Source organism: Lynx canadensis, chromosome E2, assembly GCF_007474595.2.
Source record: "Lynx canadensis isolate LIC74 chromosome E2, mLynCan4.pri.v2, whole genome shotgun sequence".
Taxonomy (NCBI): Eukaryota; Metazoa; Chordata; class Mammalia; order Carnivora; family Felidae; genus Lynx; species Lynx canadensis.
This window is the reverse complement of record NC_044317.1, coordinates 45,163,160-45,190,657: the sequence shown is the minus strand read 5'-3', so window position 1 is coordinate 45,190,657 and position 27,498 is coordinate 45,163,160. Positions and strand designations below refer to the sequence as shown.

The 27,498-nt window shown below is 37.5% G+C and overlaps 2 protein-coding genes across 7 annotated transcripts in view; one reads left to right on the top strand and one right to left on the bottom strand.

Annotated features, from left to right (window-relative positions):
• Positions 1–27,498, bottom strand: part of LOC115502520 (zinc finger protein 345) — a 99,139-nt gene that overhangs the window by 35,449 nt on the left and 36,192 nt on the right. The gene's annotated exons all lie outside the window — the stretch shown is intronic.
• Positions 581–27,461, top strand: ZNF790 (zinc finger protein 790). Of its 6 annotated transcripts, none has more exons than XM_032591445.1 (7): positions 581–930; positions 10,407–10,488; positions 11,511–11,634; positions 11,931–12,026; positions 19,442–20,779; positions 23,991–24,078; positions 24,973–27,461. In XM_032591445.1, exons 2-7 carry the CDS (start codon positions 10,480–10,482, stop codon positions 24,977–24,979), a joined length of 1,662 nt encoding a protein of 553 aa, XP_032447336.1. In that variant the 5' UTR covers positions 581–930; positions 10,407–10,479; the 3' UTR covers positions 24,980–27,461. The 6 variants fall into 6 exon arrangements, with proteins under 6 accessions (XP_032447336.1, XP_030153794.1, XP_030153793.1 ...); XM_030297934.1 differs by having other exon boundaries at positions 11,508–11,634; positions 24,973–25,134; XM_030297933.1 differs by having other exon boundaries at positions 11,508–11,634; positions 23,991–25,134.

Genomic DNA, 27,498 nt, shown 5'->3' with positions numbered 1-27,498 from the left:
TAAAGGCAATTATTTTTAAAGGTTGAATTTGAAAGTACTGAAAAAAGTCACTCCATCAGAAAGTTTAGACATACTGTCCATCTACATAACGAGCACAGAGAAAGGGAAGCAAATTTTAAAAGCCAGCAAGTATTAACTTCAGGGGAAAAAAAAGGCTAAGACATGAACAACATTTACAAAATACTAATGTAAGCTTGAATATTAATTTAAACCAAACTCTCTAAAGGTAACTGGAGGATGGGAATAAGGTATTTGAGGATGTAAGGGATACTACACCTCATTAAAGAAGCAGCTCCCATGACTTCGCAGATAGGGGACCCTCCTGGGGCCGGGCCCCTTCATCCTACCCCCAGGTCGAGCCTTGTGGGATAAGAGATATCCACCACACCTGGCCAATGCTCAGACGGAGATAGTAAGGACTCGCTGGTCACCGGACCATTCTGTCACACCATATCTATCGGATGCCCAGATAAAGAACTCAACCTGCAAAGAATTACATCCTTCCTCTGAGCGCTGAACTACGTTTCCCAGGGGCCATCGCGTCCAAAGCTACTTCCGGTGAAAGGCCGCGTTGGTTTATTGTCCAGGTTTCCAGACTGGAGCATCCGTTTGTGGGGAAGCAGCGTGGAGGCCTGGGTTGAGTCTTGCATTCTAAACGCGGCCTGGATGGAACTAATAGTAGCTCCTGGCCACGGATGTGAACAACTGTGAAGGCGATGGTTTTTGCCCAGGGAAAGGATGTGGGCCCGGGGCCAAGGCCTGTGAATTGAGATCGTGAGATCTCTGAAAGGCTGTCCATGCTCTGACTGCATTTTCCAATGTCCATCATAGCCGAAGCAGCTTCCTGTCCGCACACTGGCCCTTTCAGGACCGTAGGAAGGCTTGCGCCCGAGTCCCTGCGGAACATTTTTGAAGGGACCGCAGGGTCAGGTAAGTCTAAGATCCGGAAGCGGAATGACCCTGAGGAGTGCAGTGAGGGCTTAATGTTTTCGGAGTCTCAGGCCTTGCTAGCAAGAGGGTTTGGGAAGGCAGACGGTAGGGAGCTGTATTTGTGTGTGTCCACTTCCGCGCCAGCGATCTCGATGGGATCTGTGGGGTGCCTGTGTGAAATTGGTACGAGATCGGGATATGGGTAATCGCTCAGGAGCGGTAGGGGTGGGGTGTGTGTGTGTGTGTGTGTGTGTGTGTGTGTGTGTGTGTTTGCGTTTGCATGGGCACGATGGTGACGGGAGCTGTACGTGATAGTAATGACGTATTTACTAAATACGTATTTACACACGTATTTAGGTGTGACTGTGCACGTATATGATTGTGACTACATCACTCTGTGCGTGACCATGTGTGTAGTGTAGTAACAGCAGCGGTGGAGCGAGAAACAGACTATTGTGTTTAGTAACAGTCATTCGTAAATGTGTGGAGAGCAGTTTCTGTGGTGGCCGTTAGGTGGATTGGGTAGGTTAGTATAGAATGAGGGGAAAGTAATAGGAGACAGTGTAGAGAACACATTCCAAGAGTTTCTCTGTAAGTATGAGCAGAGAAATGGAGCAGCAGCTGATGGGGGCAGAGACCGGGAAATAACGCCTCAGTATGCTGGTGGTAATGAGCCACGAGAGAGGGAAAAAGTTTTAAGGGCAAGAATGAGTGAGCCAAGCCCAAGAATAAAGCAGGGTACTGTAGTGTTGCAGAGAATGAGCCGTGAGCTCACGTTTTCAAAAAACAAGGGGAAATATCCTGAGATGTGGTGAGTTACATGTAATCGCAAGGTGTGAAATTCCAACTTGGAGATTTTCTGGAGGAGGGAGAAAGGTCTGAAAGTAATAAAAGCAAGGAGGATACCTGCCCTGCTTCCATACCCAGTGGCAAGAGTCTGGGGGGGGTGGGGGAAGGGGATGTTGAAAGCCTTCAGAGTCCTCTGGGGAGAGCCACGTTTCCCTTAGACCCAAAGGTGAAGGAAGGGAATATTCAAAGTGGTTGGAGATAAAAGAGGAGTTTGTTATTAATGAATTATGAATTCCAGAGAGCTACTAGAAAGTGTCAGGAGTTAGAGAGGGATGGGAAGAGGGGACATTCAGCCAGTGGGGAGTGCACTGTCTGAAAAGAGAGATTATCAGGGAATCTAGGGCTTCTTATGATGGACACAGGGACAACATGGACACAGGGGATATTGGTGCTGATATTCTGCTTGGATTCAAGACTGTTGGACAGGAAGTGATGGGGTAGAAAGAGGTGGATTTTTGAGTATCCCTCAGAAAGAGGGGAGCCAAGGATAGAAGCTTTAAAGATGGTTGGGGTAGGCAGAGTAATGCCCCTGCATAGGATATAATCCCTGGAACCTGTGAATATTTTGCTTTACAAGGCAACGAAATTAAGTTAAGAACCTTGAAATGAGGGAGTTATCCTAAGTTATCCAATTAGGCCCAATCTAATCAAATGGATTCTTAAAGTCAGTAAACCTTTCAGATCAGAGGGAGATATGATAAAAGAAGAATGGTCAGAGATATGCGAAATTGCTGACTAAAGGCAGGGAGCCAATGCCAGTGGCCTCTAGAATCTGGAAAACATAAGGAAATAAATAATTCTCCCTTAGAGCCTCCAGAAAGGAACACAGCCCTGCTGACACCTTAATTTTAGCCCGGTGAGAACCATGTCTGACTTGTACCTAACTGCCTAACTAACTGTAAGATAATAAATTTGTATTGTTTTAAGCCACTATGTTTATGATAATTTGTTACTCAGAAAACTTATATAATGGTATAGCGTTTTAGCCTTTAGTACTGTGGAGGAGTCTTGAGCCCTATGACATGAAGGGAACTCAGTCCCTGTTGATAAAGTTGAGGAATCAGGTAAAGCACATAGGCCCTCTCTTCACATGTAATTTCCAGTTTTGCTGCATTGTGATTTCTTTTAAGTTTTTAAAAAATATTTATTTTGAAGGAGAGAGCAAGTGAGCAGGAGAGGGGCAGAAAAAGAGGGAGAGAATCCTAAGCAGGCCCCACACTCAGCTTGAAGCCCGATGTGGGCTGAATCTCACCATTGTGAGATCATGACCTGAAATGAAATCAAGAACTAGATGCTTAACCAACTGAGCCACCCAGGCACCCTTGCACTGTGCTATTTTTTAATTTTGGAATTTAATGAACTTTTCCTTGTGATCTAATATATGGCCAGTCTGTAGTTACTTACTTGTTTTCCACTTTATTTGTCTTTGATTGATTAAAATGTATTAAAATACTCTATGAATGAAATTTTATCTTATATAACCTGTAACTTCTGCTTTAAGTTGCTTCTGTGAGTTGATATATGAGATATTCATATTTATTTTTATCATGAATTTTAGGCTTTTGTATTTTAGAATGCCCAAGATCATGGCCCCTGCTTATTATTTTTTATTTGCATTTGCCTTTTCTGTATTTCTCCATAATTTGTACAATGAACTTAAAAAAAATTTTTTTTAATGTTTATTTATTTTTGAGAATGCACATGAGCATGGGAGGACAGAGAGAGAGGGAGAATCTGAAGCAGGCTCCAGGCTCTGAGCTGTCAGCACAGAGCCCAATGCAGGACTCAAACTCACAAACTGCGAGATCATGACCTGAGCCAAAGCTGGATGCTTAACTGACTGAGCCACCCAGGTGCCCCTGTAAAATGAACTTTTTATTCAAGTTTATCATATATAGTCAAGTGTATACATGATAATACAAGCAAAACTGTACAGCTTAAGTGAATTACCACAAAGGGAACACCCATAAAATAAAAGCTCAGATAAAGAAGTAAAACATTACCTGCACCCCAGAAATCTCGCTTGTGCTTCTGTTCAGTCAGGAGCTCCCCAAAGTAACCACCATATATTGTCTGTTTTTTAACTTACACATATGTAGAATCATACAGTATGTAACCTTTTTTGTTGGCTTCCTTTGTTCAACATTTTGTCTGTGAGATTCATCCATATTGTGTGTTCACCTTGCTAGGTGCATGTTCCAGTGCATGAATACACCAACTGTATTTGTCTGTTCAATAATTGTCATAGTATTGATGCACATATGTTTTGTTTCATGAATAATGATGCTAGGAGCATTCTTACACTTGTCATTTTGGGTTCATATGTATCCATTCTTTTGAGTCTATTTCTAGGAGAAAAATTGCTGGGTCATAGTGTAAGCGAATCTATTTAAGCAGATAATCTCAGTTTTCCAAAATAATTGAACTCATCAATAGCGTGTGCAAGTTCCAACTGCTCCCCTTTCTCATTAACACATAGTATTGTCAGACTATAAAATTGTTGTCAGTATGGTGGCTATATACTGGCATTGCAGTGTGGTTTTCTTAGACTAATGAAGTTGAATGCTTTTGTTTTAATGTCCATGGACTATTTGGATATCTTGGGGAATGCTTGTTCATGTCCTTTTCCTTTCCTTTTGGGGAACTGTTCAAATTTGGGGGAGCTTGTCTGTCCTTTTATTGTTGATTCGTGCAAGTTCTTTATTTAGCTTGGATGTGAATCCTTTGTCAGCCATTGTATTGCAAATATCCTCTAATCCATGGTTTGATTTTCACTAGTTCTTTTCTGATGAACAGAAATTGCTTTTTAAAATGTAGTTTTATTTAAAAAATAAATAAATACAAATCAAGAAGTAAATTGTAGTTTTATTTATTATCTTTCCCTTTGTGGTTTGTACTCTCTGTACCCTATTTAAGAAATCTTTTCTGGGGCACCTGGGTGGCTCAGTCGGTTAAGTGTCTGACTTCGGCTCAGGTCAGGATCTCACAGTTTGTGAGTTTGAGCCCTGCGTCATGCTCTGTGCTGACAGCTCAGAGCCTGGAACCTGCTTCAGATTCTGTGTCTCTTTCTGTCTCTGCCCTCCCCTGCTCATGGGCACTCTCTCTCTCTCTCTCAAAAATAAAATACACATTAAAAAAAAAAAAAAAAGAAATCTTTACCTATACCAGAGGCATGAAGATATTTGTATCTTCTATATTAATATCTTTCACACTTAGGTGTACAAACCTTCTAGAATTGATTTTTGTGTATGTTGTAAGGTAAAGATCAGTTCATTTCCCCCTTATAGATATTCAGTTGACTTGGCATCATTTGTTGAAAAGTCTGTCTTTCCTCCCTGATAATCTCTGCTCTGAAATCTACCTTGTCTCATATTAATGTAACCACTCTAGCATCCTTTTGATTATGATTTCCATGGTATATCTTTTGCCATCCTTTTACTTTTAACCTTTTTATACCATTATATTGCAGATAAACTGACATCTTGAAAATAATCAGCCTTTCATCTCATAAATGTGATAAATTCCTCCATTCATTTAGATGTTCTGCAATTTCACTCTATTGTTTGTAGTAATTGATGCAGAGGCCTTGTACTTATTTTGTTAAATTTATAAGTATTTGAAAATTTTGTTGCTATTGTAAAAGCTGTTATTTAAAAAAAATTTTTTTTTAATGTCTATTTATTTATTTTTGAAGGAGAGAGAGCATGAGTGGGTGAGAGGCAGAGAGAGAGGGAGACAGAATCCAAGGCAGGCTCTAGGCTCTGAGCTGTCAGCACAGAGTCCGATGCGGGGTTTGAACCCATGAGCAATAAGATCATGGCCTGAGCCGAAGTCAGACGCTCAACCGACTGAGCCACCCAGGTGCCCCAAAAACTGTCATTTTAAATCTAACTTTTAATTTCCTAATTTTTACTTGAAAGTTGAAATGTAGTTGACATTTTACTCTCTCTGACTTCATGTTTTTATTCTTTAATATTTCTGTATTTCTACTAATGACTTGGCTGCTTTAAATGATATACTTTCTCTCTCAGTTATTATAAATGAGGCAATCAGTGAACTTGTCTCTTTTCCATTTTGTAAGCTTTATCCCTATATTAGTTATTGTTGTAAAACATAACTACCCTAAAAATCAATAAAACTGTAGGGGCGCCTGGGTGGCGCAGTCGGTTAAGCGTCCGACTTCAGCCAGGTCACGATCTCGCGGTCCGTGAGTTCGAGCCCCGCGTCGGGCTCTGGGCTGATGGCTCAGAGCCTGGAGCCTGTTTCCGATTCTGTGTCTCCCTCTCTCTCTGCCCCTCCCCCGTTCATGCTCTGTCTCTCTCTGTCCCAAAAAAAAAAAACCAAAAAACTGTATTATCTTTTTTTTTTAATTTTTTTTTTTAACGTTTATTTATTTTTGAGATAGAGACAGAGCATGAACGGGAGAGGGTCAGAGAGAGAGGGAGACACAGAATCGGAAACAGGCTCCAGGCTCTGAGCCATCAGCCCAGAGCCCGACGCGGGGCTCGAACTCACGGACCGCGAGATCGTGACCTGGCTGAAGTCGGACGCTTAACCGACTGCGCCACCCAGGCGCCCCAAAAACTGTATTATCTTAACACCATTTTTGCAGATCAGGAATTTAGGAGTGGCTTAGCGTGGAGTCTCTGGCTTAGTGTCTCACAAAGTTGCAGCCAAACTCTTGGCCAGGCCACAGTCATCTGAAAGCATGACTGAGGCTGGAGGATCACTTTCTAAGATGATTCCCTCACTTGGCTATTGGCAAAAGACCTCAGTTCCTCTCCAAGGCTGCTATAGTGTCCTTATGACATGTCATACAGCTTTCCCCAGAGCAGAAAGACAGCAAGAGTACGTACGGTAGAAGCCATAATGTCCTTTTTGACCTATCCTCCTCCATCGTTCCCACAATATCTTCTTGGTACATAAATCTGCTCTATTCAATGCAGGAGGCAACTACACAGTGTTAATACCAAGTAGTAGATACCTTTGGGGACCATTCAGCATACTGGTACCATAATCTCCATCTTATTTTTTAATTTAGATTTGCTTTTAAATGTGTTCGGCAGTAACGCCGAATATGTCCTCCAGTAATTTAGAAAGCACTCCTGGGAACAATATTCCCTAAGTTCATGCAGCATAAAACTTTTTATATCCTTTATACTTGAAGGACAGCTTGGCTGCATATAAAATCTTTGACTCTGGGGGCCCCTGGGTGACTCTGGACGCACCTGGGTGGCTCAGTTGGTTAAACGTCCGTTTTTTTGCCTTGGGTCATGATCTCGCAGCTCCATGATCACCCAACTTGTGGGTTCTGGCCCCCTGTGGGGCTCTGTGCTGAGAGCTGGGAGCCGGAGCCTGCTTCGTATTCTCTCTCTCTCTCTCTCTCTCTCTCTCTCTCTCTCTCTCTCCCCCTCTCCCCCTCTCCCCCTCTCTCCCTCTCCCCCTCTCCCCCTCTCTCCCTCTCCCCCTCTCTCCCTCTCTCCCTCTCTCCCTCTCTCCCTCTCCCCACCACTCCCGATTTGCACTCTGCCTCTCTCAAAAATAAATATACATTAAAAAAATTTTTTTTAATCTTTGATTCTATCATTTATTTTCCCACAAGGATACTGGAGAGACTAACCTCACTATTTGGGGAACTGAATTTAGTGGAGAAATCTAATGACAACAGAATTTCCTTTTTCTCATGGGTAACTTGATATTTTTATCTTGATTTCCCATGGGTTTTAGCCTAATAATTTTATTAAGAAATGTTTATTAAGAAATGTTTATTAAGAAATTTTATTAAGACTCAAAATGAACATTTTGAGTCCTTTCTCTCTGCATATGGGGTGTCTTTTCATTATGTATATTCATGCTTTATTTCAGGAAATTATTTTTTAATGTTAAAAATGTAGTTTTTAATATTTGTTCTCTTCCTTGATTTGGATTTCATCTGTAGGGATCTGCTTAGTTACAGGTTGGATTGTCTCTGACTTTCATTGTTTTCTTCCAATAATTGTTATCTCTTTCTTTGTTTCATTTTGTTCCATTCACTAATTTCTGTATTCTTTGTCCATGCTACACTTTCTATATTTGTCATACCTTGTGCTTCTTGTAGTTTATTCTTTGTTCCTAAAGTGGTTTTGCCTGTGTTCTCTTTCATACTTGAATTCTACTAACTCTTGTATATAGTCTAGTCATCATTTCTTCCCCATTCCTGAGATCATTGTAACATTTGTGCATGTAGTCTTGCCTCAGAACTGTGATTGTATCATCAAATATTTTTTTACTCATAGTGGAATGTTAGGTAATACTTCTAATATTCTCTGACTTTTTTTAGGCAGTTTTCTTTATACTAATGGGAATTCTGGCATTCATTTCAAACTTATATCTAACAATATCTTTGGACACAGTACTTCTAATTTTTTGTGTGTGTTTGTTTGTTTGTTGGAATGTGATAGATTACCTCAGAATAGCTGTCACTGGTACTTTCCCCTGAAAAGGTAGTTTTTAGGTTCTTCTGCTCAAGAGTTCCCTCCTCTGTTACTGCAGTAGAAGACAATTTCTTTAAAATATGGTTCCTCTTGGGGCGCCTGGGTGGCGCAGTCGGTTAAGCGTCCGACTTCAGCCAGGTCACGATCTCGCGGTCCGTGAGTTCGAGCCCCGCGTCGGGCTCTGGGCTGATGGCTCGGAGCCTGGAGCCTGTTTCCGATTCTGTATCTCCCTCTCTCTCTGCCCCTCCCCCATTCATGCTCTGTCTCTCTCTGTCCCAAAAATAAATAAACGTTGAAAAAAAAAAATTTAAAAAAAAATAAAATAAAATAAAATATGGTTCCTCTGAACAACCAGGTTTTCTTTGTTGTTCAGAATGTAACCTGGTTCAGGAGGACTCCTACTATCAGTTCTGAGTTCCCCAGTGCCTTCTCTGCTGCAATTAAAGAATACAGCCAATCCCCCAACTTATTTGATGAGGCCAGTATTACCCAGATACCAAAACTAGGCAAAGCATATCTCATAAGAATGAGTTTAAAAATCCTCAACAAAATACTTGCAAACCAAATCCAGCAACATATAAATGCACTCATACAATATGACCAAGTGGAATATATCCCAGCATTGTCTGAACATCCAAAAATCAATTAATGTGATACATTACATAAATAGAATAAAACCCAAAAATTACAGGGTCATTTTAATAGATACAGAAAAAACATTTGACAAAAGCCAGTACCTTTTCATTATAAAAATACTCTATAAACTAGGAATTAAAGGGAATTTCCTTGACTTGATATAGGGCACCTACAAAAATTCCATACTTAGTAGTGAGTATCTGAATGTTTTCCCCCTAAGATCGGGAATAAGAAAAAGAATGGCTGCTTTTGCCACTTCTATTCAATATTGTAGAGATTTTACAGGGCAGTTAGACAAGAAAAAAGAAATAAAAAGCATCTATATTGGGAAAGAAATAAAACTCTCTATTTACACATGACATGATTTTTTAAATATAGAAAATCTTAAGGAATCCATATACAGAAAAACCATGAGAACTAATAAAGGAGCTTAGAAAAGTTTTAGGATACAAAGGACACCTGGGTGGCTCAGCTGGTTAAGCATTCGACTCCTGATTTCGGCTCAGGTCATGATATCACAGTTGCGAGATTGAGGGTCAGGCTCTGTGCTGGTTGCTGAGCCTGTTTAAGATTCTCTCTTTCCCTTAGGGGCGCCTGGGTGGCTCAGTCGGTTAAGCATCCCCCTTCAGCTGAATCATGATCTCGCGGTTTATGAGTTCAAGCCCCACGTGGGGCTCTGTGCTGACAGCTCAGAGCCTGGAGCCTGCTTCAGATTCTATGTCTCCCTCTCTCTCTGCCCCTCCCCCACTCATGCTCTGTCTCTCTCTGTCTCTCAATAATAAATAAACGTTAAAAAATTAAAAAAAATAATTCACTCTTTCCGTCTTCCTCTGCCCCTCCCCTGCCCCTGGGGTAAAAAAAAGGTTTTGGATACAAGATCAATAGATAAAAATCAAGTGTATATTTATAAACTTGCAATGAAGAATCCAAAAATGAAATTAAGAAAATAGTTCCATTCGCAATAGCATCAAAAAGCGTAAAATGTTTAGGAATAAATTTAATTGGTGAAGTGTAAATCTCATAGTCTGAAAACCATAAAACAGGTATTCAAACAAAAACTTGTACATGAAAGTTCATAGCAGCATATTTATAATAGTCAACAGGTGGAAACAGCCCAAATGTCCATTAACAGATGAATGGGTAAACAAAATGTGATCTAGGTCATACAATGGAATATTATTCAGCCACAGAAAGGAATGAAATACTGATACATGCTACAACTTGGATGAACCTTGAAAGCATTATGCTAAATGAAAGACACTAGTCATAGTAAGTTCACATATTATAAGATTCCATTCATATGAAAGTCCAGGATAGAGAAATCTACAGAGACAAAAAGTAGATTAGTGGTTACTTAGGACTGAGAGAGAGGAGGAGGGAGAATGAGGACTTGGATTTTGGTTTGGGCCAGGATTTCTGCAGACTCCCTCTGACCTTTCTTCAGGGAAGAAAATGGAATTCTTAGTCCATTTGAAAGCTCTGAGGAAAACCTGACCTCTCACAATTCCTTCCCTCTAGCTCTGCTTTCTCAAGACTGTGCTTCACCAGGAGAGGAATCTAGAAGACTGATTGAGTCTTAGAATTTTAAGTCATGGCCCATGTGAGTTGGAATTGCCTCTTTCCAAAAATTATAACCATTTATATCACATCATATGAGCATTTTTATTTCTTATCCTTAAACTGCTTGCTTAAGTCACTATTCAGTGTGGTAAGTGATAGCTGGGAAACAGTCCACTGCCTTCCCTAGGTGTCCCTCTTCTGTCCAACATGGCATTCGGCACCTCCTGCATCCTAATACTTTGACAGAGCACTGAAGGAGGAGAAATATTTTGCCTTAAAGGAAATAGTAGAGACTTTCTTTTCAAATCCGTGGCTTGACAAAGTGGAACTGAGTGGCTAAACAGGATATACTACATGAAAGCTTTTATTTACTCTGTAGAATGCGATATATCGATTATTAAAGGTGAGAGTTGGTAATGGTTGGTATTCATTTTAGTATGTGGCACTTTATCATGGCTTTTAAATAGAGGGTATGATGGAAGGTTAATAAGTTCAGAGAGATCAGGGATCTTGCCAGGAAATCAATGAGAGATTAATATTAATAAGACATGTGCTGATTGTCACTACTTAGCCTAGAGCCCAGAGATTTTATACATTCCCACAGAAAATAGTATTCTCCACAGAAAATGATACTCAGTTAGGGAGCGTATCTCTTCCAAGAATCCTTTCAATTTCAGCTAATTGAAAATTCAACTAAAAATAGCCTAAGGAAGAAGGGAAACTTGGCACGTAATAAATCTGGAGTTAGTCATTTAAGCCTGGTGTGGCATCCCTGTGGTATCAACAAAGAACTCATGATTCTGGGCTGTCATCCTGTTGTCTGCTCTTTGTCACGGAAAGGTCATAAGGATGTTGTGACTGAACAACAGGAGATTTTAAGAACATATAGGCATTCAGCTTCCATGTCATTTCCCCCCGTCCCCCATACTACAGGCAGCCAACTTCAGTTTTTTGCTCAGTGAGTGTCCTACTTCCTACAGTGCCCTTTTTCATTTGTGTCCCTTCTACCTAAAAGATTTCTTTTAATTTCACCATTGATGCTTGGGTTTGTTGTTTCAGCAGTTGATGATGTTCAGGGATATAGCTGTAGACTTCTCTCAAGAGGAGTGGGAGTGCCTGGACTTGGAACAGAGACATTTGTACAGAGATGTGATGTTGGAGAACTACAGCAACATGATCTCACTGGGTAAGATTCACAAACTGACCCCAGAACTTTCTGCTTTCTACATTGTGAATTTTTAAATTGTCTTTCAAGTGTCTAGGGGAATGTCTGACTTCTTTCTGGAAAAATGGCTTACACTTTGTAAATTTGGTTCTAGTGATCCTCAGTGGGAACATCCACCCTCTCCATCCTTTGGAAATACTTTATGCTTTTTTCTTGCTCTTCCTATAAGTGTTTTTCTTCCTTCATAACTAAGGGACTAGATGCAAACTTTGAAACCTCTACCATTTGGTCATTTCTTGTTTCTTATCTCTAATCAGGACTTTGCATTTATCAGCCAGATGTATTCTCTTTACTGGAGAAGGGAAAAGAGCCCTGGATATTTTTACAGGATGAGACAAGAGGACATTGCCCAGGTGAGTGATGGTTGAGCCAGCACAGGAACACCATCATTGCAGCTAAGAGCCCAGATGTTTATTGAGGCAGCACCATCTCTGAAATATTGGTCTCAGGTTTCTTCCTCAGGGAATAAAAACCCATGGACAAAAGCCTGAGACCTAGAGCCAAAAGTAACCTTTTCAGCATGAATTTCCAAATGACCCTTCTCTTCACCTCCAAATTCCACTCCCAATTCAGTCCTCTTCATTTTCTTTTCCTCGTATTATAAAAAGGTGTCATTCTTTTTCTCCAGTAGTCAATTTATTAATGCTTTAATTGAGTTTCTTTCTCTCTTTTTTTTTTCATTTAGATATTTGTAAATGTCTTCATTTAGATATTTGTAAATTTCTAAAAAAAAAAAATTTTTTTTTAATTTTCCCTACTCAATCTTGTATTTTTCTTACTCTGCCTAAATTCTCCTTGGTTCTGTATTTCTTGCACTCATTAATTCATTCTTTTAACTAACATCTATTAATTTTCCAGTTTCATTTTAGGATAAGAAAGGTTAACAAAGAGTATATAATCTATTAAGAAATTTGTATTTTTTTTTTGACTGGAATATGTCCATAAATTTAAGCAAAATAGGCTCTAAATTAAGAGAAGATGTAATAGGCTGCTTAGTTGAAAATCAGGAATGTAGGGGAAAATGGCTTCTGGCTATAGTGAATAGGAAGTGGCAGAAGAGAGGTTAAGGCTAATGGAGGACAACAAAGAGAATGCAATGTCATAAAAGTCCTAGCAGTCAAGAGGAAACAAGGGGTATATTTGGCAAGTTGAGGTTAATTAATGAATTTTCTATTATGAGCAAGACTCAGATTGAAATAACATACTCTTGGAGCTTCTTTTTTATTTGAAATACCGAGGAAAGAAAATAAATTTTATTTCCTTACTGGACTCATGTTTGTAAATTCCAGAAACTATATTTTATGTTTTAAAATTGTTCTTTTTCTGAACTATTGATACTGCAACAACTTGAATGAATCTCAAGGACATTGTGCTGAATGAAAAATGCCAACTCCAAAGGTCACATGCCAAATGAATCCATTTATAGAACGTTCTGGAAATCACTAAATTATAACCATTGAAAACATATTAGTGGTTGCTAGTGGTTAGGGATGAGCATGGGAGAGTGATGGTGGTGATTATGGCTATAAAGAGGGAGCACAAGAGGTAAAATCGGTGTAGTAATGGTCTTGGTCTGTGTCTTGATTGTGGTGGTGTTTACAGGAATCCACGTATGTGATGAAATGATATAACTATACATATGCGTTGTGCCAATATCAGTTTCATGGTTTTGATATTGTGCTTTATGTAAGATGTATTCGTTGGACAAAACTGGGTAAGGGGTACTCTTGCAACTTCTTGTGAACTTATAATTACAGTTGACCCTTAAACAACTCAGGGTGTTTCGGGGCACCGACCCTTGCACTGTCAAAAATTCATGTATAAATTTTGACTTTCCAAAAACTTAACTACTAGCAGCTTACTGTTGACTGGAAGTCTTACCAATAGCATAAATTAACACATACTTTATATGTTACATGGGTTATATAATGCTTCCTTAAAGTAAGCTAGAGAAAAGAATATGTTATTAAGAAAATCATATGCAAGAAAAGTTAATTTACAGTACTGGAAAAAAATCTACATATAAGTGGATCCATGCAGTTTAAACCTGCATTGTTCAAGAGTCAACCATATTTCAAAATAAAAGCTTTTGTAACATATTCTGGTCCCTAAGATCTATGCAATTTTATTTTATATTTTTATTTCCTAAACACTGTTATATGCTTTTAAAATTTTGGTTAAATTATAAAATTTTCCATACTATAAATGTAAAATTTTCACATACTATAAATGTACTATTATAGATTAAGGTTATTCTGTATTTCTTGTTACTAAAGTTATAATTCTTAGTACACATCAATTATTCATGGGTTTTTTTCCACATTGGATGATGGTTGTGTCTCAGATATGAAATTCCTTGGCCAAAGGATTTAAAGTTAGAATACAATGTGCCCAATTAATTTAAGATAGTTAATTGATTTGTCATTGAAAATGATTTACTTTAAATCATAGAAAATTATGTGAATACCTTAAACTATATTTATTTACAACCCATAACCATTTTACCCGTGTTTCATTATAGGGCCAGGGCATGCTCTCCCTAATTGGAGTTCTGCCTATTCTTATATTAACCACACTAGTAATTCATTCTCCTAATTTTTTGGTTTCTGTTTTGAATAAGAATTTAGTTAATCTGACTGTGGAATCTTTTCCCACCAGTCTTTATAATTGACTCCAAACTACTAAAATAAAATTTGTAGCCTTCTTAAATGAGTTTTTTTTAGAGTATTCACTTAGTTTTCATAAAAAACAATCTTTCTTTCATATTTCTTTATATAATGATACTAACATATACAAGTTAAAATGTCAAAAACAGTTGGTATAAACAGGTTTGGAAACAAATAGCAGATTCATGGTAAACACATGGGTATCTGGGAGGTAGCTATGACTTGAATGTATTTGTGTATTGTGGAAATTAATACTTATGTTTTCAGAAGGATCAGAGGGCATTGGTTCACATGAAGGTCAGGGATGGTATCAGTTTCAACGTAGTCTCACTACAAATGAGCTATTTTTATTTTTTTTTTAATGTTTATTTATTTTTGAGAGAGGCAGAGTGCAAGCAGGGGGAGGGGCAGAGAGAGAGGGAGACACAGAATCTGAAGCAGGCTTCAGGCTCTGAGCTGTTGGCACAGAGCCCGATGTGGGACTCAAACTCACTAACTGTGAGATCATGACCTAAGCCACAGATGGATGCTCAACTGACTGAGCCACTCTGGTGCCCCCAAGTGAGTTATTTTTAAGTAGAGACGTCTAATAATTTAATAGTTTAAAGGCTATTGATTTCTAGGGAGGATGGATATTTCTTGTTTACTGAATTACTGGTTGTATTTATTTGATAAATGTCTGCTGTGTGCTTGATCTATCCTTACCATTTGTTGGCTTAATATTTTGTATTTTTGGTGTGAGTGGGCATTCACATAAAAGAAACACTAATACCTAGTTAGGGTGGCCAGAAGAATATTTATCTTTATTTTCTTTAAGACTAGTTTTATTTTGGTCCTAAAATTTTTGCTTTACAACTTAAGATAAAACTGAAAAATAATAAGCTGCATATATTTGAAATCTGCAGTTTGGTCTGTTCTGACATTATGCTATATACATGAAATAATCACCATAATCAAGAAAATATATACTTCAGTTATTGCCAGATTTTCCTTGTGCCCCTTTGCCATTCATTCCCCTTTCTACTCCCATCTTTGAGAGATCACTACCTGCTTTTTGTAACTCTAGATTAGTTTATATGCTCTAGAGTGTTACATAAATTGTTATACAATGTATACTTTTTTCCTTTTTGCTAGCCTTGTGTCTTTTGCTAGCATGATTTTGAAATTCATCTGTGTGGTTGCATGTATCAATAGCTTATTTGTTATTTCTCTGTAGTGTTCCATGTATGGCTATACTTTATTCATTCATTCACCTGTTCATGGAATTTGTTCTGAAAATTCTCAGCCATTATCTTTTCAAATATTGCTGCTTCTCCCATTCTTCCTCTCTTCTCCCTTTAAGCTTCCATTTACATTTACATTTAATCTTCTAACTGAATCTGTCATAATGCTTCTGTTAGGACTTTTCCAACCTTTTTCTCTTGGAGTTTTTCTTTTGACTTGTATTGGTTTCTTTTTTTTTTTTTTTTACTTGTATTGGTTTCTTGTTCTCTGCTAAAATGATTAATTTTGTTTTTAGCTTTTTGAGCATAGTTACTTTTAAACCCTGTCTCATAACTCCAATATCTAGAGTGCTTTTAGGTGTATTGTTTCTGTGGTCTGTTTACATTCATATTGTCTGGTTATTTATTTAATTTTGTGCCAGACAGTGTTTTCAAAATGGTAAAACTAATGCCCAGGATACCTTCCTTTATAGAGGATTTCTATTTGCTTCTCTCAAGTACCTGAAGGCATTAACATTTTGGTTTATATCTTAATCCATCACCCTCCTTAGATAGTTTGAAACTGAACTATAGTTCCTGTGTAGGTCTGCCTCTGTTTTACTCAAGTTTCTTATTTCTAGCCTTTCAGTTATAACAGCATGAGGAATGCAGACGGACCCTGGATACTAATCTGCCACCTTAGCCCTGAGATGTCATAAATTCTATCAGTCTCTAAGCCAAATGCTAGTGCCAGTACAATCTGAATAGTAAAAATTGGCTGAGCCTTTTCAGTATATCAAATAATGTCATAATATTTTCTTATTTTGTTCATCTAAAATATTTTACCAGTAAGTTTGACAACACATAGAGATTTGGTTAGAGATGTTTGTTTTCTTGTATAAGTTTTAAAGTTTTTTTTGCCATTGATGTCTTTAATTTACTGGTAGTTTTTGTTTGTATATAGTATAAAGAAGAGTTATAATTTTTTCCCCACACAGTTATAGTGAAACACCACTTGTGGAATAATCATATTCCTTCTGTCATAATCTTAAGTTTCTGCGTTGTTTCTGAGTCCTTGATTGTCTTCCACTGGGTTACATGTAGAGATACTATTTGACCAGAAATATGTAAAAATTCTTGACACGGCTGAGAACCTACTCATGGGTGTTTTTTTTTTTTTTCTTTTTAATATAAATTAGAAGTGATTCTAGTAGGCACTATTTTATTTTTTCCAGCTATGTTCACTTGTTTAGTTCAGGCTCAGGATAAGCAGCAAGTTAGGCTTCACCAAGAAGAGATGTATAAAGAGTCATAATTAAGGACCTGGAATGTAAATGGAAGTGAGAAAAATCGGAGGGTGATACAGAGTAAAAATGTAGTAGGATCATTATTTCTAACTTTCATGTTTGTGCTGTGTTTGGGGTGTCCCATAGCTTGTTTATTAAATTAAGAATATGCAGATTGTGACCTGCTTAATGAGGAGGCACAAGCCACCCACACAGGGTTGGCAGGTAGCTCCCTCAGCATCCAAGCTTCTACTTTGGAGAAGTGAAAATGCTGGAGTCATTGTGATTGAAGGCACAGGTTTAATACAATTACACAAGGGAAGTTAAATCACAAGATTTATTACTTATGAATTGTAGAAATTGGGGCAGGGGCACACAGTGAGCTGTGGGAAGGACAGTCCTCCATCCCAGGTCATGAGCAAGTGGGAGATAAGAAAGCAGAGTAGCAAGCACCTTACTTAGAAGGTAGTTGGGGTTGAGGTCACTAACTTTTTGTGGGCTCAACGCTATGTGGCTATTTTTAAAGTGACTGGGAAAAACCACACAGGAACTCATGGTGGGAATCCTAAGCTCAGATCTTTATCTAAATGCTGAGGTTCTGGGTGTGGGCAGGGTTGTCATACTGTAAGATGCCTAGGCAGCATCTCAAAGTAACTTTTCTCATCACATTCTATTATCTGAGGAATTTATTTTAATGTCTTTGATTTATATTCATTTGATATTTCATTTATCTTAAATGCTTTGCCTGTAATAATTAGCACAGTAATAATAATTTTCTAGTAGTTGTTTATGTGTGAGACACTGTTAAACCATTTCCAGTCCCCTCCGTTTTTCTTCTCTGATCGTTAATCATCATCATCGTCGTCATCATCATCATATACTACTTGTGTGGTGCTTTTTCTGTGTTAGGCACTTTATAAAAATAGTATGTTTTCCCAACCCTCTCAATAAATCTCTTTTAAAAATATATTAATGTCCCTATTTATCATATGGAAAAATAAGAGCTCAGTGAAGCTCAGTAATTTTCTCATAACCTAAAGATGGTGTCAGTGAACAGAACTGAGCCTGAAACTGTGGTCTGTCCTTTTTCCACTACAATACACTACTACTTATACATGTAACTGAACTGCCTCTCAACTTCTTCAGTCACTGCTAGAGTACTTGCTCAGTTCTCACCTCTCTCCTCCCAAGAAAAATTTGTAGCATAACCACATGACAATTTCATCAAATCCTAGCACATATCAAAAATGAGTCACACAGGGGTCCTACTTATTCTTAGCTCATGCCAGACTCCTTGCCCTTGACAAAACTTCTCAAAGTATTTTCCTTTTTGAACTATTACCCATAATTATGTCCTTTAACCTAAATGCAACATACCTGTGTTACTGAGTTCCTGCTCTTCTGTTAACTCTAGACCAGACAACTTCCCACATATAAGACTGATACTCTTATTTCCCAACATTACTGTTTTTAAGCTCGGAATTATGTAAGATATTCATTGTAGTATCTTGCATAGTATTTGAAATTTGTAAATATTTTGTGAAATATTTTCAGTGGCCTTGGATAGAAGGGAAAGGAAGAGAAGACCTGTTGGAAGGGCCTGAAAGCATAAAGCAGAATGGTTGAGCAATACTATAAACTCAAGAATAAAGAAAACAAAAGCACCTTGGTTGAAGTCATGTGCCAAAAAGATGGCTTGGTTTTATACAGTGGAGGAAATGAGCAGGGTGAAGTCTTTAAGTGTGCAAAGGCAAATTGAAGCATAACTAAGTAGCTGTAATTACATTTCTGCATATTTGTCTTTGAGTTAGTTTAGATATGCTCTTGTTTCATCCTATTTGTACAGAAAGTAATATGGAAGCAGGATATTCAGTAAACATGGAAGGGATTAGACAGTGCGCTGTGTTATGTTGTTCTCACATGACTAAATGATCCCAGTTGTGCTTCCTGGTACCTGGTTTTTGTAATATTATCCTTTATTCCATCCTAAATTCCCCCTACTCAACTGTTTTTGTTTGTTTTATAGTGTATTTTTTACAGAATTATTTTTTTAATGCCTGACATATGCTGAGGGTTGATTTATCATACTGAGTGAAACAGTTTTATCTTTACATTGGCTTTCCATGATTGGGTGGTACCCGAATAATTATTTTCTTAAATTGAATTGCTCAGGTGAATTTGACCAAAACAAAGGTTTTGGTTTTGTTTTTGTTTTTTTTCCTTGAGAGAGAGAGTAGGGGAAGGACAGAGGGGGAGAGAATCTTAAGCAGGTTCCACCCCCATCATGGAGCCCAATGCAGGACTCAGTCTCACAACCATGAGATCATGACCTGAGCTGAAATCAAAAGTTGGACACTCAACCGAATGAACCACCCAGGTGCCCCTAAAACAAAGCTTTTATATATCGAAACACCCACCTCAACTTTTATTAGTTCTCTTAAATTTCTATTTATTTTCCACCTTTTTTTCATATCACCCAGAATTTGAGAATTTCTTAAGCCATTCACTTCTTGTGTGCTTTATGTATTTTAAGATTTACTTCTTATATCTACATTGGAGGTTTTATTTCTTTTTGAACAGTAAAACAGTAGGAATTTACCTTCTTATCTTTCAGACATGCCATTCAGATGTCAAACCAAGGAGTTATCACAAAAAAGTGTTACTTTTGAGAGAGAATTATCTCAATTGGAAATCTGTAAAAAACACAACCTTGAATATTCATGTTTTAGGGCTGATTGGGAAAGCAAAGGTCAGTTTGAAACACAACAGGAAAATCAGGAAGAATGTTTAAAGCAGGTTATACTCACCGATGAAAAAATGTCCACTTTTAACCATCACACAGCTCACAGACTTGATACAGGAAAGAAACTGAATGAATTTAAAGAGTGTGCGAAAGCCTTTTGTTCTGGCTCGGACTGTGATCAACATCAATTAATTCACACTGGTGAGAGATTTTGTGAAGATAAAGAATATGAGAAGACCTTTCTTTCTGATTCAGAACTTACTCAATATCAGACAGTACACTCTGCCAAGAAAACATATGAATGTAAAGAATGTGGGAAGGCTTTTAGTTTGCGTTCAAGTCTTACTGGTCACAGGAGGATTCATACTGGTGAAAAACCTTTTAAATGTAAGGAATGTGGGAAGTCCTTTAGATTCCATTCACAACTTAGTGTTCATAAGCGTATTCATACTGGTGAGAAATCTTATGAATGTAAACAATGTGGGAAAGCCTTTAGTTGTGGCTCAGATCTTACACGACATCAGAGAATTCATACCGGTGAAAAACCTTATGAATGTAATGAATGTAGAAAGGCCTTTAGTCAGCGATCACATCTTACTAAACATCGGAGAATTCACACTGGTGAAAAACCTTATGAATGTAAGCAGTGTGGAAAAGCGTTTACTCGTGGTTCACACCTAACTCAACATCAGAGAACTCATACTAGTGAGAAATCTCATGAATGTAAGGAATGTGGAAAAGCCTTTATTCGTGGTTCAAATCTTGCTCAACATCAGAATGTTCATGTTGGTAGGAAACCCTATGAATGTGAGAAATGTGGAAAAGCCTATATCTGGAGTTCGCACCTTGCTAGACATCAACGAATTCATAATGGTAGGAAACCTTATGAATGTAAGCAATGTGGGAAGACATTTATCTGGGCCTCCTATCTTGCTCAACATGAGAAAATTCATAATGAGAGGAAACTCTATGAATGTAAGGAATGTAGAAAGACCTTTCGTCATGGCTCAGAGTTTAATCGGCATCAAAAAATTCATACTGGTGAAAGAAACTATGAATGTAAGCAATGTGGAAAGACCTTTTTTCGTGGTTCAGAACTTAATCGACATCAGAAAATCCACACTGGAAAGAGACCATATGAATGTGAAGAATGTGGAAAAGCCTTTCTCTGGGGTTCACAACTTACTCGACATCAGAGAATACATACTGGTGAGGAACCTTATGTATGTAAAGAATGTGGGAAATCTTTTATCTGGGGTTCACAGCTTACACGACATAAGAAAATTCATACTGATACAGAATTATATGAATGTAAAGAAAGTAGCCAGATCTTTAGTCCCCATCCATATTTTACTGAACAGAAAATTCACAATGGTGAGAATCTCTATCAATGGAAAGACTATAGGAACACCTTTAGTCAGGACTCAGACTTTGCTCAACATCAGGATATTTACACTTTTGAGAAATCCTATGAATGTAAAAATTTTGAGACATTTTCTCCAAGCTCTCATCTTATTTCACTCTTGTGAGGTCTTATAATATAAAAATATAGGAAGTCTTTATTCATAACTCCTTAATTGATGTCAGTTAATTCCTTCTTTTGAGGAACTCACAAGTATAAGTAATATTGGAAGAACATTTGACAGAGCACACAACACACTAAATAGCAGAGAATTCATAATGCAATCTATATTAATATAGGAAAGCATTTACTGATTGGTTTTCCATTTGGAATATCAGGGTAAAACCCTATGAAAAAGATGACACTGTGATTCTCTTGAATCATTCTTAAAAGCATTCTCCACATCATTGATACTACTCTGCATAGAATTTAAATCTAACTCACATAGGGAAACCTTCCATTCCTATTAAATTTTGTTATAGTTCCACAAAATTATACCAAAGGTGAATTTCTGTTATGTAATTAATCTTGGAAAGCCTTGAGCTGTGTCATGCAGTTTATTTGGCATGTCTTAGTTTCAACACCTCTTATCTTTGTATTTTTTGGAAAGTAACTTGAATCTGTGTTTCCTTATTTGATTACAAGGGTTAAATGAGCTTGATGACTTCAATGACTTAATAACCATCATTAATATTAGTGTTAGACAACTTCTATGAGAGGAAGACCTTAACAATATAATGAATGTAGACAAATATACCATTTATATGTGTGTCTTATTGAATAGCAGGATGCTAATTCTGAAGAAAAACCAGTCAAACGGAAGGGAAGAAAGCTTTGAATCAGTATTAAATTCATTTGCTGCATAAAAAAATTCATACTATAAAGAAAGCCTTATGGTTTTAATGAAAGTGGAGTTGTTGAATGCTCACCAGTGGTTTTTGTTTTTTTTTTTTTTTTTTTTTTGGTTTTGTTTTTAAAGGCATTTGGAAATGATTTGTCCCTAACAGATTTCTAAAGCCAAATGTCATATCCATTTTATCACCACAATGACAATTTATTTTTTTTAAATTTATTCATTTCGAGAGAGAAAGCATGAGCAGGGTAGGGGCAGAGAGAGAGAGAGAGAGAGAGAGAGAGAGAGAGAGAGAGAGAATCTCAAGCAGGCTCCCCACTGTCAGCAAGAGCCCAATGTGGGGCTCAATATCATGAACTGTGAGATCATGACCTGAGCGAAAATCAAGAGTCAGATGCTTAACTGACTAAGCCACCCAGGTGCCCCTGAAATTCAGAAATTAGAAAATAGCCAAATGAATTCTGATCGCTTGGAAATTTAACACTACATTTATAAATTATCAAAGTAATGAGCAAATCAAAAGTGAAATTACAGGCTTATTTAGATGTGAATGATAACAAAACTCCTATATGTCAAATCCTATGAACATGACCATGGCAGCTCTCAATGGAAATTACTCTTATGTATATAACAAAGAAAACTGAGGGAAGTTTACTTCTTGTCACCACTGTATTTCCAGCACTTATAACAGTGCCTGTCATATTGTAGAGTCCAAGTATTTGTCAAATTAAATAATGATTACTTAACAAGCTAAAGTAAGAGCTAATGCCCCAATGGGCATTTGAATTGATAGAAATGTGGTTTTTTCTTAATTTTTTTTATGTTTATTTATTTTGAGAGAGTGTGTGTGAGCAGGGGAGGGGCAGAGAGAGTAGGAGAGAGAAAGAATCCCGAGCAGTCTCTGCACTGCCAGAGCAGAGCCTAAGGTGGGGCTTAAACTCACGAACCATGAGATCATGTCCTGAGCCAAGATCAAGAGTCGGATGTTTAACCTACTGAGCCACCCAGGTGCCTCTGAATTGATGGAAAGCTTTATTTAACGAAAATAAAGAAAAATTCATGGAATAAATAACAATACAGAAGGTTTTTTATTTTAAGTCAAAATGTTTCTTGGTAGCAATGCCTTAACATTATGATAAGAAAGGAGAACTGTTGGTACATGTTTTAGAGGGTATTTTTAATGGCAATATAAAGAGATATAAACCTTACTAGAAACAAATTTTAAATAGAATATAGTTTGTTTTCTAGGAAAATAAATTATTAAATTTCAAGAGTAACTAAAAGGGGCCAAAAAATTTAACAGTTAGAAAAAATAATCTTTATAACTCATGTAGGAGTACAGGCTGCTCCCTGAAGAAACAAAATCCTATGGAAAAATTGCTAGCAGATGCTAAAAGACTAACGTAATTCTGATAACAAAATTAGATGTGGAGTAGCCCTTGAACAACAAATTCCAGAAGAATTTTACTCATGAACATACATGACAAAAACTAATACAGGGGCACCTGGGTGGCTCAGTCAGTTAAGCATCTGTCTTTGGCTCAGGTCATGATCTCACAGTTCAGAAGTTCAAGCCCCACATCAAGCTCTGTGCAGAAAGTGCAATGCCTGTTTGGGATTCTCTTCTCCCTGTCTTTCTGCCTCTCCCCCACTTGTGCTCACTCCCTCTTTCTCTCTAAAAACAAAAACAAAAAACTAATACAATAGTCAAATGATGTTTACCCAGAATGTTTAAACTCTGACCTGGATAGGTGATAATTCTGTAGTTTATGCATAACAGCAAGGTGTATCATTGATGAAGATGTACTTTACCAGTTCAGCACTTAATTTATTCTAAGAGTATTTTATTGATACCTTTTAGTATTACATAAGTTAAAGAATATTGAGTTTATGTACATGTATGTAGCACATAATTCAGTTCTTTAACAGTAGTTAAACAGTATTAGGGAACATACTTCCCTCTGAAATTATTGTCTTCTGTGGAATTTCTCAACTCATGTGGGGAATGTGAAATTTTTTTGTTATATTACTTTATTGTAATAAACAAGCCATTTTCATTCATGCTGACTATTTTTGTTAAGGTGATGATTACACTGAGAAATGTAACAGCTTTCTGGACGTCCATATACAGATAACTATGGCCATTCCTTTTTCTTTTGGCCTAGACTTCTGTGTTGAGTTTAGTATCAGTGTGCATATCTGGTGCTCTTGTCTCCTTCATTGTGAATTCCTGGATCTCCTTGAATGCCTGAGGTACGTGTTTCTTGAACCCCTTTGCATTGGTATGTTTGTGAATTTTGATAATGTCTTCTCTAGTCTACCATAGAGATAACAGAAATTCTTTAGTCATTCCCTAACCACCTTTCTTTGCAGGAACCATTCTGCTAGGTTCATTTTGGGAAAGAATTTTTTAATCATTAGTATTAGCACAATTGGATGAAATTTATGGAAAAAAAATCAGTTTCCTCTCTGACAGTGTAAAGTAGGATGAATTCCCAATAAATCCAGATATCTAAATGTAAAAACTAAAAATAAAACAGAAAGAAACTTTACAAATACTACATGGGTGAATTTCTTTATAACCCTGGAATGGAGATATTAAGAAGTATGACTCAAAAATCCAAGTAGAAATAAAGAAAAAAGTAAATAATTTTTATAGGACTCCATGTTAAAGATAAAGGACAATGAAAAATTGGAGATATTTGCAAGTATATCACAGACTAATATCCTTAAAGATTCTAAAATTTGAGATGAGAATGCAAGTTACACTACATTGAGATACCACTTCATCCCTACCAGATGCACAGAAATCCTAAAGGGTATTAATATACTCTATTGTCAAGACTGAAAAAACAAGAACTCTGAAATTGCTGATGAAAATGAAAAAATATAGTACAGTCCATATAGGAGGGAATTAAGCAATGTCCAGGTGTAGTCTCATGCATTTACCATAAGACCAGCACCCTTATTTCTATCCCAAAGATACACTCATAAAATTACAAAATATGGTATACACTAAGGAATTTTTTAAAAACATGATTTGTAAATGCAGCAAATTGGAAACAAACTAGATGTTCAGCAATAGACTGGGTGAATTAACTATCATATGAATGTACAGTGGAGTATTGTGCATCTGTGTTTTTCTAGGGAGTGATCTTCAGAGTATCTTAAATGAAAAAGAGGTAAGTGCAGAATATGTTTATTATACTAATATTTGTGAAAGAAGAGGGGGATACTATATATACCTGTACTTTAAAAAAGAAATCTCGGGGCGCCTGGGTGGCTCAGTAGATTAAGTGTCTGACTTCAGCTCAGGTCATGATCTCATGGTTCATGAGTTTGAGCCCCACATCAGACTCTGTGCTGACAGCTCAGAGCCTGGAGCCTGCTTCAGATTCTGTGTCTCCCTCTCTCTTTACCCCTCCCCTGTTCACACTCTGTCTCTGTCTCTCAAAAATAAATAAACATTGAGAAAAAAAAAAAAAAAAGGAATCTCAAGATGAAACAACAGGGGAGGGCAAGGGTGAAAGGTTTATCTTTGGTTATACCTTGTTTTTTGTTTTGACTTTGGATCCATGTAGATATTTTACATATCAGCTTTTATTTTAAAAATTAAGTCAAAAAGGAAAATAAACCTGTATCAAAACCAGTGGATTTGATTCTACATCATGTTCTGGTATAACAACATAAAGAATAATAATTTCAAACGGTGTTAAAATATTTTGACTTACCATTAGGAGAATATCTCAAAGATAATTCTGTATCTCAAGCACAAAGAGAAATATAAAGAAATCTAAACTGCCTTTATTAGTCTTTTGTTAGTGGTAATATTGGTATTATTTTTCTACCTAAGGGGTTTATTTATTTTTTTAAGTAGGCTCCATGCCCTATGTGGGGCTTGAACTTATGATCCTGAGATTGAGAGTTGCATGCTCTACCAACTTAGTCAGCCAGGCACCCTTACTAAGGGGTTTAAAAACATTAGTGACCTAGAAGCTATGAGTTGCCCATGTATCCAGACTGTAGTTTTCAAATTCCATTTTCTATAAAAAGAAAAAGTTCTCCTTAGAGAAATGGCATAAGACAGGTCAACAGTAGAAAATGTATATATAATTATCATAAAATGTCTTATTGTACCTAAAAGCAATAAAGCTATCAAAGACTACAGGATCATTAACCTAAAGGAACTGACCAAAGATAGGATCAGTTAAACATCAGAAACTATTGCAATGGGTTGAAACTGTGTAGGTAAAACTGCCTAAATTCAAAATGAAAAAAAAAGGGGGGGGGGGGTTTATGGAGTTTGCCAGAGTACTAGCATATTCTGAAATTTTGGTAAGGAACAGAACAGAATTTTGGTAAGGAACCAAATTTCCTTTGGTAAGGAACAGAACCAAGTATTTATCATGATTTTTCTGTACAAGCTGTAATCAAATAGTTGGCAAGAGGAGGTTCAGAAATGACAGACTTAGAAAGTTACATTTGGCATCATTTAATAAAATAATGGAATTGGCAACAATTCATAATAATAAATGGGTTATTGGGAATTTCAGAAGATAACAATAAGGTTGACAACACTTCAGTTGGCCAATCTTAACACTAAATTGGAACAACATGGTATTAATGTGCCTCGTGTGATGCCATAGGAAGTAGGAAGTACTACCTAAGTTATATTTCCCAACACTGAATCTTAATCTAATTTAACCTCCAGATCTAATTACCAATTTATAGGAAATAAAATCAATTTAAAAACTTGTGAGTAGTATATGAAGGTCACGAATTGGCCAAATCAGAATGTGGAAAATTCTATGGGACAAATTGCCAAGTTTCTTCAGTAAATGAGTGGCATGGTAAGGAGGGAGAAAAATGAACTGCCTTAGTTCAAAAGAGACTTAAAGGTAACTTATCAACCAGATTCAGAGTGTGGAACATTCTTGAGTCCAGACTTGGAACAAATAACTGAACAGATATTTTGAGGAAATCATGAAAAATTGAACATGGATTGGGTATTAGATACTAATTAATTTTTTTTAATTTGGTTGGATGTGGTAAAGAGACTGCATATGTCCTGGTGCACATGCCTGGGGCGGGAGGGGGAGGGGAGCCAACCCCGGGCTTGGTAGCATTCTCAGGGGTGCACTTTGAGAAAGCCCCCTCCCTTGAGCACTGTGGGAAGGTTTATTGCCCCCTGCAAAGACAAAAGACCCTGAAGGAGCCCTTTGTCAACTGAGCAGAGTGCTATTTCAGAACTGGGTGTCCACATGGAGCAGGATCCTTTAAGACATTGGGTTTTGGATCCCAGTCGAGCACTGGGGAGTCAGGGGAGACTGTAGAGCAGGGCAAATCGGTCACTGAAGTCTGTGCTGCTCTGTCAGGGCAGCATAAACAGTGTGGTTTGGGACACCTGGTAGGAGGAGGAGAGGTTGGGGGGGTCGCCATTTTCCTCCCCATCACTAACACAGTGGGGCTTCAGGGAGCAGCACAGCCACCTCCAGTGGAGGTGGGACCCACTTACACCAAACGTTGCCCTTCAGAGGCCAGGAACTGCTTATTTACCAGGGTGAGATTGACACTCACTGAACTAGTTGGTCCCTCCTCCAGACCAGCACAACCACTGTTTCCAAGGCACCAACAGACAACTGTCCTGCAGTTTGGTATGTTAGTCTGTTTTTT

Bases quoted from the DNA above. Each gene is read 5' to 3' on its own strand.
- ZNF790 (XM_030297929.1), top strand. The intron at 11,635-11,930 runs GTAAGATTCACA...ATCTCTAATCAG, and splicing joins CAGCAACATGATCTCACTGG to GACTTTGCATTTATCAGCCA. The intron at 12,027-19,441 runs GTGAGTGATGGT...CTTATCTTTCAG, and splicing joins GACAAGAGGACATTGCCCAG to ACATGCCATTCAGATGTCAA.